General features: G+C 34.9%; 1 protein-coding gene across 2 annotated transcripts in view; it reads right to left on the bottom strand.

The window, feature by feature from the left end:
• Positions 1-1,628: 1,628 nt before the first annotated feature.
• LOC126880353 (ionotropic receptor 40a) overlaps positions 1,629-14,575 on the bottom strand; it is an 85,696-nt gene continuing 72,749 nt past the window's right edge. For both annotated transcript variants that reach the window (XM_050644165.1, XM_050644164.1), the window contains 4 exons: positions 13,090-13,258; positions 12,920-13,016; positions 9,818-10,056; positions 1,629-1,901 (listed from right to left, as the gene is read on the bottom strand). In XM_050644165.1, coding sequence (XP_050500122.1) covers positions 1,702-1,901; positions 9,818-10,056; positions 12,920-13,016; positions 13,090-13,258 — 705 coding nt within the window. In that variant the 3' untranslated portion in view covers positions 1,629-1,701. The remainder of the gene's footprint in view (positions 1,902-9,817; positions 10,057-12,919; positions 13,017-13,089; positions 13,259-14,575) is intronic.

Genomic DNA, 14,575 nt, shown 5'->3' on the forward strand with positions numbered 1-14,575 from the left:
ACCACCTCACTAAAGACAAAAAAATGCGCACCTGAATGGGTAAACCTTTGCACGGGCGACATCCCAATGAGGTCAGCCAAGACTATGTTGACAATACAGCGTCGAACTATTGGTTGACATCAGGAAAGATGTTCCCTGAAACGGAGGGTTCATTACTGGCCATTCAGGATTAGGTTATACCAATCAGAAATTACCTGAAATATATCGTCAAAGACCCTCAGGTTCAAAACGACAGATGCCAATATGGATGTCAAGCCCAAGAAACGATCCAACATATTACAGACAGGGGGCTGCCAGGCATTTGCTGCAACTGAATACAAGGAACGGCATGATGCAGTGGGAAAAATCTTGCACCAGGAGATAGCTATCAAGCTGGGACTTCTCCAAACGGACCATCTCCCATATTATCAATACGAGCCTGAGAGTATGCTTGAGGATGGCAACTACAAGCTATACTGGGACCGCACTGTGCTCACAGACCAAACAGTGGCACATAATAGACCAGATCTCGTACTAGTTAATAAATTAACCAGACAAACAACACTAATTGATGTGGCGATACCTAACAACAATAATCTACGTAGTAAATTTACTGAAAAGATCGCCAAGTACAGAGATCTGGAAATTCAAATACGAAGACAATGGAGAATGCAAAGTACCCAGACGATACCTATTTTTATGTCTACTACTTGAGTCATTCCGAAGAACCTCCTCAAAAGCATAAAAAGGCTGGGTCTAAATGAACATTACAAGACCATGCAGAAAGCTGTTCTACTCTCAACGGCCAGATGTGTACGAAAATTTTTGGGAGATACACCTGCATACCAAGTCACCTAGATAACACGGAAAGAGTCCCACCAGAGCTCAATCCTTTTGATACCGTAGGTATCTGGGATGAGTCAATTTTCCCCTTTTAGAGGGAGTGTGAGCCGTATGGCTAAATCTGGATAATAATATATTTATGGGAGAAAGTCGTTTATGTGTGTCTAGTCCAGCGTCTGTTTTTAATCATTTTTCTTTTCTGCAAAGATCGTAAAATTGACCTATGGTTAATGTATATGCGACACATAATAATAATGTTGTTACGCTAGGATTAATATAAGGTGGTCTTCTTATTGGATCTTTCTTTATATTACTGTATACCTACGTATAAATTAAAATAACAGAAAAAATTTTCAGAGTTATCAAATGGAGAGATGATAGGTAAAAATATGCCAGTCATAACAATTAAAAATTTAATATAGGTATGTATCCCTACAGCACGCCTCTGGTAACAGCGAAAAACTATCTTTTAACACTAGCTAAAGTAAACTGTGTGTCAAGTTTGAACAAAAAATATTAAAAGGTGCTTTAACAATGGGCTAAAATCATTTTAGAACATTTGTAATAAAACACTCTGTATCTCGGTAAGGAAGAATATTTTATTAAAGTGTTTTGGGTTGAATCTTCGTATATTGTGCTAAGGTTACGATATGGACAATTCTTAATGAAACACCCTGTATATCTATCACAATAAGTATAGCTCTAATAATAATATAAGATTCATAGATATTAATAATAATATCTTATTTATATATTTTCTGTGGTCAGCTAACCGTTGCTTAGGTTTCTATTACTTAAAGAGTAAATACACCTTCATCTATTTTATTAATCAAAATTTTCAATTACATCAGTGTTTTAACATTTTTGGTTATTTTCTTGTTATTCCACATATTCTAGGGTAGAAACAAATGCGTCGTGCATGGCATTCATGTAAAATCTTCGTAAAACCAGTCGATATTTTCTAATTTTAAATGTAATAATTTTCTTCCATTTACTTATAATAAATGATCGTTTTTTTCTTTTTGATTTATTTTTAAGTCTTCTTTTATAAAACAATATTTCCCCAACTAAAACTAATCCTAAAAACACAAAAACTATATTAGGAAAATAATTTAAAAATATAATATAATACACTGGAAAAATGGCCAAACTTCACTGGCCAAAATTTTGGAAAATTTGCAAAAATTATTGTTTTTCCAGCAACACTCGCCTTATGTTCGTCATCTACACAGTTTATTAATACATACAATTAAATTTGTATTGTATTGTTTTGTCTTTCTGCTAAACGTTTTGTGTTTCTCGAAACGACGAAAATTCAGAATTTGTGAATGGCGACAATGGCAATACTGTATCACGTCACAGTTTCGTTAGTCAGTCAACGATGAGTGGCGTCGTGGCGTTAGTCGTTCAATAATTAAAAGCATTTAGTATAGTTTCCTGCAACTTCCATAGTTTATTGGTACATATTTGTTACTCATGTGAAATTCTTTAATTACCGGAGCGGAATACAACTATCGATTCAACGAATAAGGCTCCCTGAAACTTAAAACCTGTTTACTGGTCGCCAGGAAAGAGAGCCAAAGCATTTGCTTATTGAAGGTTACATATTATATCACGACATAGTATCTCAACAAATCGGATGCTGGCCACATAAGATGAGGTTTATCTGATATACCGGTGGTGAATTGTAAAACGGGGCCATAGTAAATTCAATATAAAATTTTAAATTCTTGAATTCCTGCTTCCCTAATTATTTTAAATCAAAACACATGAGAAACTATTTGTAGTGGATTGAAATCTGTATTGAAAACAACTGTTAAAATTGTTCTACGAATTAAACATATTCCAAAATTTTGTAAAAATATAATCAATTTTTCACAGAATCACACCAAAGTTAGGACACACAGTGCCAGAATGTGTATCGGTTGCGTTAGGTCACTATGAAGATATTATAAATTAACAATATTTGAACTGTCAAAATTTTTATTTTATCATTTTTTGTTTAAAAAATAATAAAATTGATAAAATAGCCTCAGTTGAGGATAAAATATTAATAATAAATATGTTTTATTCAGTCAATAGTGTGCGCACTCTCAGTTAAATAATAACGTGGGCCTAACTTTTAAACACATACCTACTGTGGCAAATGTACCTAGGTGTTTTTCAAAATTTTGGAATGTGTTTAAATCGTAGAACAATTTTAAATTTTGTTTTTGATACAGATTTTAATCCTTTACAAATACCTTCTCATGACTTTTGATGTAAAATAATTAGGGAAGAAGGAATTTAACAGTTTAGAATTTTACATTGAGTTTCCTATGGCCCGTTTTACGATTTACCACCCTGTATAAACGATATTATGACACTGCAACTATAAAATCATCAAAAATAACAGGCAGAAAACCGAAAGTTAATAGGGCTTTTCATTCACAGTCATTTGTTTCGAGCTTCTGTCGTGTGTCACATAATATTAATATATCTACGTCATACGTTATTGGCATATACCAATGATACACACCAAAGACGTATGACGTAGATATATTAATATTATGTGACACATGACAGAAGTTCGAAACAAATGAAAAGCCCTATTAATACGATGTTAGTCAAATCCACCAGTGGAGGATCCAGGGGAGGGCGATGGGGGCGATAGGCCCTCCTCTCAAACCAAGTTATATACCTATAAGGATTATAAAAACATTCATTGATTCATTTATTTTTCATAGAAATTTAGCCAATCGCCCCCCCCCCCCTCTTGACGATGCTGAATCCTGCTGGATCCGCCACTGAAATCCACTGACTTACAAATATCGGACTCACTATCAGAAGAAAGTTGTGGGAAAATGGATAGTAATTGATAGAAATGGAGAATATATGGTCAAGGCTGAAATTATAGTATCACGTCGAAAGCCAAGTAATAAGAAAGAACTGATAGAACATATTCAAAAATGGTTTAAGAGTTATTACATCAGAAGGTTTGGCTCGCCTTGTGATTGTGAACTCCATACCCACCTCACAGAATCGAGTCTGTGCCGAAAAACAAATATCTTACCAAATACCTACTAATTTTGTTCATTAACAACCAGTGTGCCATTTGTTAATTTATTGTACTATATTGTTATTTTTCTCGTATCATTAGGACTACAACTACAACTTTTTTAAAATCCTGTCTAACGATAAGTTGTACGATTTTCTCTATTTATTTATCTATATATATTTTTTAACCACATCAATCTCTAGGGTTATTAGCGGGGTGGTTTATTTTATTTTAGAAATAGTTTTTATACATGACATATTTATATCAATTTTGAAAAATACATGTTGTGAAATCTTACAGTTTGTTATAAAGTTTACAATTTTTAATATAGTTTATTGTTTCACTAATGTCTTCTGTTAAAGCTTCTTTCAGGTTGGGATGTATTTTCGCTGTGGATCTTGCTGTTAAATACACTGGACAGTCTATCATTATATGTATTTATGTTGTACTGAAGTTGGTATTTGGCAGTTGTGGCTGAGGATCCTTGGAAATTATGTATCCATGTGTGAATTTTGTATGACCTAGCCGCAATCTGTTGAGGACTACTTGGCCATGTAGACACCATATTAGTGGTGACAGTTCATTGATTAACATTTTAATGTTTTCAATGTGGCTATAAAAGCCATTCAAGTTCTATTGAAGAATGAATTTAATTGCGCTGTTGAGATGGATCGAAGTCACTTTCTTCAGTGAAGGAAGATTCATCATATGTTGGGTTTATTTTCCTTATAATTCTTGTTATATTATTTTTCATGCGGCGATCATTTAATTTTGAGTGAACCATTTTTAATAAGGTGTACGAGCCGTCAAAGTCTTCTGTATAGTTTTTGGCTATGGTTTCAGGATCTTTTGATCCCATTGCATTTATAACGAAGTCACATAATTAAGTGAAATTTAGCGTATATGAAGGAGATTCTGTCGTTAAAATGTCTTCAATTGGCTTTAATGCGGCTTCAACATCTAAAGTATTTTTCTTTTTTCTGGGTTTGGATTCTTTTGGAGCTATAAAAGTTTATTTTCTGAGATTTCAGGAGAGGTTGATATTTGCCTTTTGGCTTGATTGGTTGTATTAGTATTATTGCTGTTTACTGAAGTTGTTGAAGGTGCGTTGTGGGTTGGAGCGAATAATTTGTTGTTGGGATATCTGCAGAAGTAGGGTTGGAGCGGTTGGTTGTATGTTCTGAAATGTTTGTTGCTGTATTATTTTTATTGACTTCCATGGAATCGAGTTCTGAGAGATGTGTTTGTTCTTTAGGTGATTCTGTTCCGGTAGATATTGATATGCAGTTTTCATCAATGTGGCCAGTAGTATTACATAGGGAGCAATTTAAACCATCTAGGGATAGGAAAATTCTGTAAGGAGTGTTGTCATAGGTTATTAAGAGTGAGTTTGGAATTGGTTTTTTAATTATTGGAGAGAAAAATATTTGACGCCTAAAGCTTAAGACGTGGCTATATTCAGATTCGGGCATGCCAACTTTCAAAAATGTTAATTTGGATACTGCAGTTAGTTTCAGTTGTTTAAGTTCATTTTCAATAACATAGTTGGGGGTGCTGGGGCATATGTTTGATATTACTAGTCTCTTTGCTGGCGTAATAAATCTTCGAATTTCTATTTCATTGCCTTGGATGATTACGGTTTTGTGGTTGTTTAGTAAAGTATCTACTATGCTTGTACTGTTTAAGTAAATACACACTCGGTTGTTCGGTATTCGAGAGGCAAATACAACATTTTTTGGCGTGAGTAGAGATCCTATGGCTACTATATTATATTCATGTATTTTAATACCTTGGATAGCTGACAGGATAACGGCTTGTTCTTTTAAAGGAAAATTGTCCATTTTTAAATTTTTTTTTCTTCATTTGATAGAAATTTGTTAAGCCGGTCCTGTATTTGCTAATTAGTTCGACTTATCGAAGTTGTTGAAAAACCAGAAAAAAGGATTATTGAATGTGTTTTAACTGAATTATTGGTTATGTATAATTAATTTGTATTAAATTGGTAATATACTCACAGTTTCTTTTTTGTGTGATGAAACTTGGTTGTTTAAATACACTATTTTCGTAAAAATATTTAACGTTTCTTGATTATAAACCACTAAGAAGTTAGTTTTAGTAGGAGCAAATTTTAATCGATGCTATACCAACTAAGTTCAGGGTCGGACCTATCTATATTTTATTTAAGTTATTGGTCTAGTAGTCTATAGTTTATTAAACTATTTTAACCCTTATCCGGGCAAGGTGGGTCCAACTAGCCCGAGACGCCAATTCTTTTATCATAACCTGACAGAAAAATTTTTGTTGAAATTTATGCATCACTGAATTTGGCCCACGGGCTCATCGGACCCTATTTGTATTTATACCAAAAGTCTAAATCTTTGTTACAGAAGTTAATCTGGCAGTCAGGTAATGTTTTTGTGGATTATCTAAACGACTTGTATGAATCCAGAAATCTGATAATAAAGTTAAACTTTAACTGTAACAAACAACGTAAACGTCTCTTTGATCGGAACATCAAAGAGATTCTTACAATAGGTGTTATATCTATTCTAAATGAATTTTAAAAACTGGTAATCATTGTTGGAATGCAATAATATTGTTAGGTAGGTACTTGTACATATTTTGAAATAAATAATGCATTTGCTATCAGTCGTTTGACATCGATGTTAGTGTCGACAACTAAGCTCCTAAAATTATATTGAATTGCAGTGAAAGTAGATAGTGCGAATAAAATGTCGCGAAAACCATTATCAGCTGCAGAACTGCAAGATATTGGTAATAATTTATGGGATTCCGATGATGAAGAATCTCCTGAAGTAGGTGGCATTGAAAGTGACTCTGAAATTAAAGATTATTTTTTGGAAGCAAGTGAAGAGGATGATCAGCAAGTAGTATTGAGTGATAATGAAAAAGAATGTGTAGCTACAAGTTCCCAGATTTCAGAGTGTGTAATTGTTAAAACTAAGGATGGAATTAACTGGACGAATCAATCACAACCGACAGGACGTATGCGATCCTGCGATATAATAAAAAGCAAAGTGCACAAATTAATGTTAGCCCCTAGTCAAAGTGTAGATGATCCTGTTGATTCCTTTTGTTTGTTTGTGGACGAAAAAATTGTGAACGAAATAGTAAAGTGTACAAAAAAAGAAGCCGAAAAAGTCTTGGGGATAGATAACTGGAAATATTGCGACTCTAGAGAACTACATATGCCTTTATTGGACTAGGTACTACTAACTGCAGGGCACCTGAGTGCCAAAATCCATAATGTAGATATATTTTGGAGTAAGTTATATGGACCTACTATATTTAAAGCTACCATGGGGTTAAAATTTAAAAATATGCTAAGATTTGTTCGATTTGACGATAAGGACACGAAGTCTGAACGAAGAAGGAACGAGAAAGTAGCAGCAATACGCGATGTGTGGAATCGAGTCAACCAAAACATCCAAAAATACTATTTATTAGTAAAAACATAACGGTAGATGAGCAACTTGTTCCGTTGTTTATTTCTCCAAATGTTTATTACTCGTGAATAAATATTCTTTCTACAAGAGTTTTCTTGCATTTCTTTATTTTGTGCAAATCCTTCAGGTAGATCGCACACTCGAGGTAGACCGCATACTATAGTAGCACCGTTTTTTTAATCTAGACAATTTAAATTTAACTTTAATAAAAAATCAAAAAAGAATATTAGAAACACATGGGTAAATATGAATAGTACATTCAAGAACAGTGGTGGGCCCAACGGACCCGAGTTGCCCGGTTACGTAAGTAAAATGTGTTGCCCGGATAAGGGTTAAATATATTTTTATAACTATACATGGCAGTGAGATAGAACAAGTCTAGGAATATATCTACCTAGGCCAAATTCTGAAGCTCCACAAACTGATCCAAAGTGCGGAAATCACTAGAAGAGCAAGACTGGTATGGGCAGGATTTGGAAAACTTAGTTGGATACTTAAGAACCGCAAAATACCTCAATATTTGAGGAGCAAGGTGTTTAACCAGTATATCCTTCCTAACATGACAATCAGTGGCGTGCGGTGACTTTTTCGAAAGGGGAAGCGATTCAATAAGGATATAAAAATATTTTCTTAAGGGTCGAGGGTCGAGCCACTTCCCACCTGATAACACTCTGGTGCGCAGGGGCTCTCTATCAGCAAAGTGCTTATGTGAGACGTCCTGGGTACAAGGACTCACACACTAAATCCTACCCCGATCAATGCGTGAGGCACTCTATTCCCGCTATTTCTAGTGACTAGTGACCTATCATTGATCTGTATTGCTAGCTCGGGCCTTGAGTCCTCGCGCCGGGCTTGATTTCCTAAAGAAAAATTCTATTTACAAAAATTATATTCCGAGGCATTTTCCACAACACACAACTTTCAATAATATGACACTTATTTTTACTTGAGGTCTATTCTCCTATCAACTTCTAATAATTGTTGAATGCAGTCTTTTTCAATGGATAATAGGACTAACTTTCAAAGTCTGTCTTCGCTTGTTGAATTTCTTTTAAACTCTTAATTTGAAACTTTTAATGCATCTTAATACTGAAAAACTTCGTTCAACTGATGCACGTGTGGCTGGGATAGTTAGTACTAATTCACACAACTTGACCACTTCACACAGTGACTTGTTTAAACCAGTAGTTATAATTATCACTAATGTCAGTTGTTTCATAAACGACACTTAACTGAGAATGCAAAGCTGGGATATCAAAAAAATTCATTATTTAATCGTATAGTGAAATAAATTCGTCTGTGGGAAATGTTGATGAATTATAATTAGAAATATTAAGATTATATATTATAATTCTACAAATTTGAAATCGTTAAAATTTTGAAAGCTAGAATTCATTAATTTGTTGTAGAATATTATCAAAAGGTCTCTCTGTTTTCTCTGTTCTCTCTGTCTCCGACATTATCAATCTTCATTATTTTTCTTTCATGTTCAAACCCCATATTTTCAGTTTTATCCCAAATATTTTTAAACTGCTCTCGTTTTTTTAATTATCGTATTAATAAAGTCATCAATTTATCTTATACAAAATGCAATGTCATTTGACTTCTGTAAAATGTCAAATAAAAGATCAGTAAAAGGAAAAATCTCTGCAAAAAATTTAAATCGAAATATTCTTATATAATCGAAATAGAGGGTACCAAAATTCGCGCGACTAGTGGGTGCGGTCATTGAACCCTGACCAATTTTTAAACGGGACAACTGCATGATAAGCGGCGATTTTGAGATGCGCTTCTGTCAGGAGTGGACCGAATAGTTGAATTGTGTGCATATTGAGTTCGTTCGTACGCGATTAATTTTTAATATTTTTCAATGCCTATTGCCTAGGTAATATGTAGATTACTTGGATTAGGGAAAATTTTTGATTATTAAATATTAATTAATAATATATTTTCTTATATCGAAGTATAAATAAGGAAGCGGTGCTTCCCCCGCTTCCATGGACCGCACGCCTCTGCATGACATGGATGTTACACCTGGAACCTAACCAAGGTTAATATAAATAAGCTAGCCAAAACAGAAAGGGCAATGGAAAGAACAATGCTAGGTATACCTACGACTGTCAGATAAAAAGAGGAACGACTGGGTAAGATCAAAAACAAAAGTAGAGGATATCACAAAAAAATTGCTAAACTCAAATGGAGCTTCGCAAGCCACACTGCTAGACAAAAAGACCAACGTTAGAACGCCACGATTTAACATTGGAGACCTTACAATGTAGACGACCAACAGGAAGACCGCAGATGAGATGGGTATATGACATAAAAACAATAGTCGGAACAAATTGGAAGTATATGTTGCTCAAGTTCAGGATAGAGATCGATGGAAGGTGTTGGCTGAGGCCCATGTCCAAAAATGGACGATAGAAGGCTAAGAAGAAGAAGAAGGATATTATTTAACAGTTATTTTAAGATTTACTCGTAAACTACTTACCGGAAAAAACGTTTCCAAAACATAGAAGATAAAAATTGCCTTGCAACATCTTTAGACTAATTGGTTTTAATTTATCGTGTTCCTCCTCGGCCTTAGATTGCCTTTTTAAATCTTTGTTGGTGTCTTTGGCAACATTTTCGGCAATTTCATATGACGACAACGACTTTTCTTTTCCTAATTTCTCATATTCGTTTTCAGTCATTTTTGTTATAATTCCAGCTTCAAATATTGCCCTTAGTCTAAAAATAGCCATATATTATGTACATATATTTGTGAAATTGAAAAACAGTGAAATATCGAATTCCTAAAGTAAGGAGGATCAGATTTGACCAAATAACTGTTAAAACTAATCCAAAAAATAATAGAACAAAACAAAATAACGCAAGAATCCTAACATCCTAATATCTCTCTTCAAAAAGGGAGAAAAATCGGACCCGGAGAACTACAGTGGAATTTATTCATTAAACACATCACCAAAGTTAACAACCAAAGTGATAACAATTAAACTGAATGAAATTATAACACTACGACAAGAACAACGAGGTTTTAGGTCGGAAAGATCAAGCACCGACGTTATATTTATAATGACACAAGTTCAAGAGAAATCATTCTTCTTCTGGTGCCACTCCTATCGGAGATTGGAAATCATCAAGGCTATCCTGACCTTGTTTACAGCTGACCTAAGAAGTTCATTAGTGGTGCAGCCAAACCACTCTCTCAAATTCCGCAACCATGACATTCTTCTACGGCCTGGATTCCGTTTTCCTTCTATTTTTCCTTGCATTATATTTTGAAGAGAAATCATTAGAATACAATAAACCGGTATATTAATAAAAAAAACTAAGTTTTCAATCTAATAGCACATAAAACAACATTCAAAAATGTTATTCCACATCCTAGCAGACTGAAAACAATGGGAACCTTCTCTGCCAGAGAATAGGATGTGGAATAACATTTTTGGATGTTGTTTTATGTGCTATTAGATTGAAAACTTAGTTTTTTGATAGCAGTTGCCGCTAGGGCATCCCTGCCATTTCGTTCGTTGCAATCCGTGACTGCACGCCGGGGTTTGTCCTAGGTCATAGACGCCTGGCGCCTGGGTCATAGAGAGCAGCATATGTGCCTCCTGATGAGAGACTAATAAGTTTCGGAACCGGTAGAGGTGCTTGCTGCACTCTCTGATTGATCTGGAATGATGATGCGGCTGTAGTTTCGTATTGCAACAAAATTGAAAATGGTTATTCATTTTTGACGGTATATTAATGTTTCGTGGACCGTAAGAAGGCATATGATAGGATCAAATTAAAGGATGTTCTTCATTTATTATACGCAATAGAGGCACTTCTAGGAATAACTAAAACGGTCTAAAATATCTACCAGAACAACACAATAAAAGTAAAAGTAGAACTAACTGACCCAATTGAAGCTGTCAATGGGTTAAGACAGGGGGATTTTCTGAGTCCTCCATTAGTCAACTGACCTCTCCATTGTTCAACTTCATCATCATGGATTAAATAGTAAGAACGAAAAGAGAATACCGCATGGGAAAAACAACTTCAAACAATCTACTATGCAGACGAAGCAATACTAATTTCTCAAAGTGAAGATGATTTACAATGTATGCTGCATCAGATTAATATAAGCACCAGACAAATAAAATGTTAATTTCCTCAAAGTAGACAAAATGCATAGTTATAACAGGATATCTACTAAGATGTAAATTAGAGCTGAAAACTCAGATAATAGAACAATTGGTGGAGTTTAAAATATGGGCATCACCATATCTAGCTATGTAAAGCTTGAAACAGAAGTTGAAGATTAAGTGAGTAGAGTAGAGAAACAGAGTCGTAGGATGCGTGAATGAAACAATATGTAGAGAAAAAAGTCGCGTAAGAAATGAAAGGCAGAATTTCAAAATAGTTATCAGATCAATAATGACATACTGTCATTCGAGCCACGTGACCTGCCCAGTTCCATTTCAGTGTTCCTACTCTCTCTACTGTTTCAGCAACTCTTGTTCTTTGTCGTAGCTGACGTTTTGGGATCTTGTCTCTTAGTGAAACGCACAACATAGCACGCTCCATCGTCCTTTAAGGCACACGGATCTTTTGCACTGTTCTCTTTGTCATGGTCAATGTTTCCGCACCGTAAGTCAACACTGGCAAAATACACTGATTAAAGGTTTTTCTTTAAGGCATATTGGTATATTAGACGATTTAGAAATATGGTTCAGCTTGCCGAAGGCTGCCCAAGTCAGTCTTATACGACGGAGAAGCTCAACGGTCTTTATATATAGACGGATGCTGAGAATTCCATGGGTAGGTACAAAAAGTTTCTAAGATTGAGGTACTTCAGCGCATGAAAAACAAAAAGAATTACTAAGAATAATCCAAGAAAGAAAATACAATACTTGGGCCATGTGTTGAGAGGGGAAATATATGAACTACATTGGAACCCCGATAACCCGAACCGATTTTCATCAGACAAACATTCCAACAATAAAAATGTATGTAATATAATCTTTGAGAGATAATGGGTATTTGTGTATTTAATTTGAACTATACGATAGTAAAAATGACTCATGGCACACGGCGGCGGCAGAGCGACGTTCATAAGCTCGGATTATCGGAAACAACAGGCACCTGTTATTCCTTTATTTATTTCAAACTGTCTTAGCATTGCTTAAAAAAGACTAAAAGACTATTTAAAAAATTATTTTTTTAAACAATGGGCTTAGTCTCCACTGTTCTTAAATAACATAACATCATTCTGATTGGGACCGTATTGTGTGTAGTACAGTCACATTTCAATTATAACGGAGTTTATCTGTAAGTATACCGTATTTTATTAATTTTTACCATATTCTCCGGCTAACCCGGATTTTCGATAACCCGGATCGGCCGTGGTCCCGATTAATCCGAGTTATCGAGGTTCCACTGTACTTCAAATCATATTGGAATGTAAAGTACAGGGCAAAATATTAGTAGGAAGACGCCAGAACTCGTGGCTAAAAGACGGCGCAATAAGAAGAAGAGACTGATCCTAGTGTGAATTACCATAAATTATTAATATAATAATTAAAGTGAAATATAGTTTACTCACATTTTATTGATTTCTTCTACAAAAGGACATCCCAATTGTAACGCAATAGCAGAGTATGCTGTATTTAGTTTCTCACTCAGATGAAAATTAACAGGACCTAAAAGAACAAGCGAATACTTAGTTGTAAAATAATGTGTGCAATTTGAAGTATGTAATGATTATGTTTTTACCAAATCGTTGAATATCGAAAAACAATGTTTCTCTTCCCCCCATCACTGCTACATTTCTCGAATCTCGTACCATCTTCACTCCCATTTCCACAGAATCTACTAAAATATCGTTGTTTCCTTGTCTTAGAATCATCAAATTGTACAATCTAGAATATATGCCAGTACCATTCTAAAAAACAAGAAAGAAAAAACATATGTTTAACTATGTACTATAAAAAAATACCAGTAAGTAAGTAAGAAAGAAAAGAAAGCAGCAGGCCTAGACGAAATACCAAACGAGCTTATAAATTGAGGCGCAGAAGAACTGCAATGAAAAATATACGACCTAATAATAAGGTTTTGTGAATAAGAAAGATGGAAAACAGGGTAAAAGACGGAAAAGATGGAAAACAGGGTGAATATTTCCTATTCTATACAAAGGTGACACCACACAATGCAATAACTATAGAGTAGTAACATTGTTAAACAGCTGTTACAAACTATAGACATCATTAATCAGACAAAGACTCTCAAAATAGGTATATTGAAACTAAAATAGAAGACTACCAGCACGGATTTAAAGAGAGAAGGTCAACAATAGACGCAATACCTACACAAATTACTTACTTACTTATTCCTCTTCACTCCATGCGGAGCATAGGGCGTCAACTGTCTGCCTCCATTCTGTCCTATCCTTTGCACTAATATTTATTTCTGCCCAGGTTTTCCTAATAGCATTAATTTCTTTGTCCACACTTCTTTTCCACGTTTCTACGGGTCTACCTGGTCTTCTCTTGCCATGCGGTGTGTATTCTAGGCATTGCCTCGCTATGTCTGTATATCTTCTTAGTGTGTGCCCCATCCAACTCTATTTCCTTTTGCATATTGTCTTAGATATAGGTACCTGGTTAGTTCTTGTCCATAATTCTTGGTTTGATATGCGGTTTGGCCAGTAAATGTTAAGAATCTTCCTTAGGCATTTATTTATAAACACTTGCATCTCACCGATACATTTTCTTGACATTTTCCAAGTTTCTGCTCCGTATGCACAGGCTTCACGTTGCTGTTGAATAATCTTATCTTGGTTTTACTTGTGATCTGACGTAAAGACCACATTTTCCTTAGCATATTGAATGCGTTTTGAGCTATTCCTATCCTCCGTTTTACGTCCTCCTCCGTCCCTCTTTTGTTGTTCAAAATACTGCCCAAGTAGTTAAATTTCTCTACCGTTTCTAATTCCCGTGCCTCCCAGTGATATTCCCATTTCTCTTGGTGTATTTATTTTCATTATCTTAGTTTTTCTGACGTTTATGTTAAAGCCGACCTTCTTCCCTGCCTCTGCTACTTTTTCAGGTTTGCGTTGCATGTGTTGTCTTTTTTCTGTTAAAAGGCATATGTCATCTGCAAATTCCAAGTCCTCAAGTTGGTCAAAAGCATTCCATCTTATTCCAGTCTTATTACTAGTAGCCTTAGCCTACTACTTAGATCCAGTCGATTACTATCAGGA

Source organism: Diabrotica virgifera, chromosome 2, assembly GCF_917563875.1.
Source record: "Diabrotica virgifera virgifera chromosome 2, PGI_DIABVI_V3a".
NCBI lineage: Eukaryota > Metazoa > Arthropoda > Insecta > Coleoptera > Chrysomelidae > Diabrotica > Diabrotica virgifera.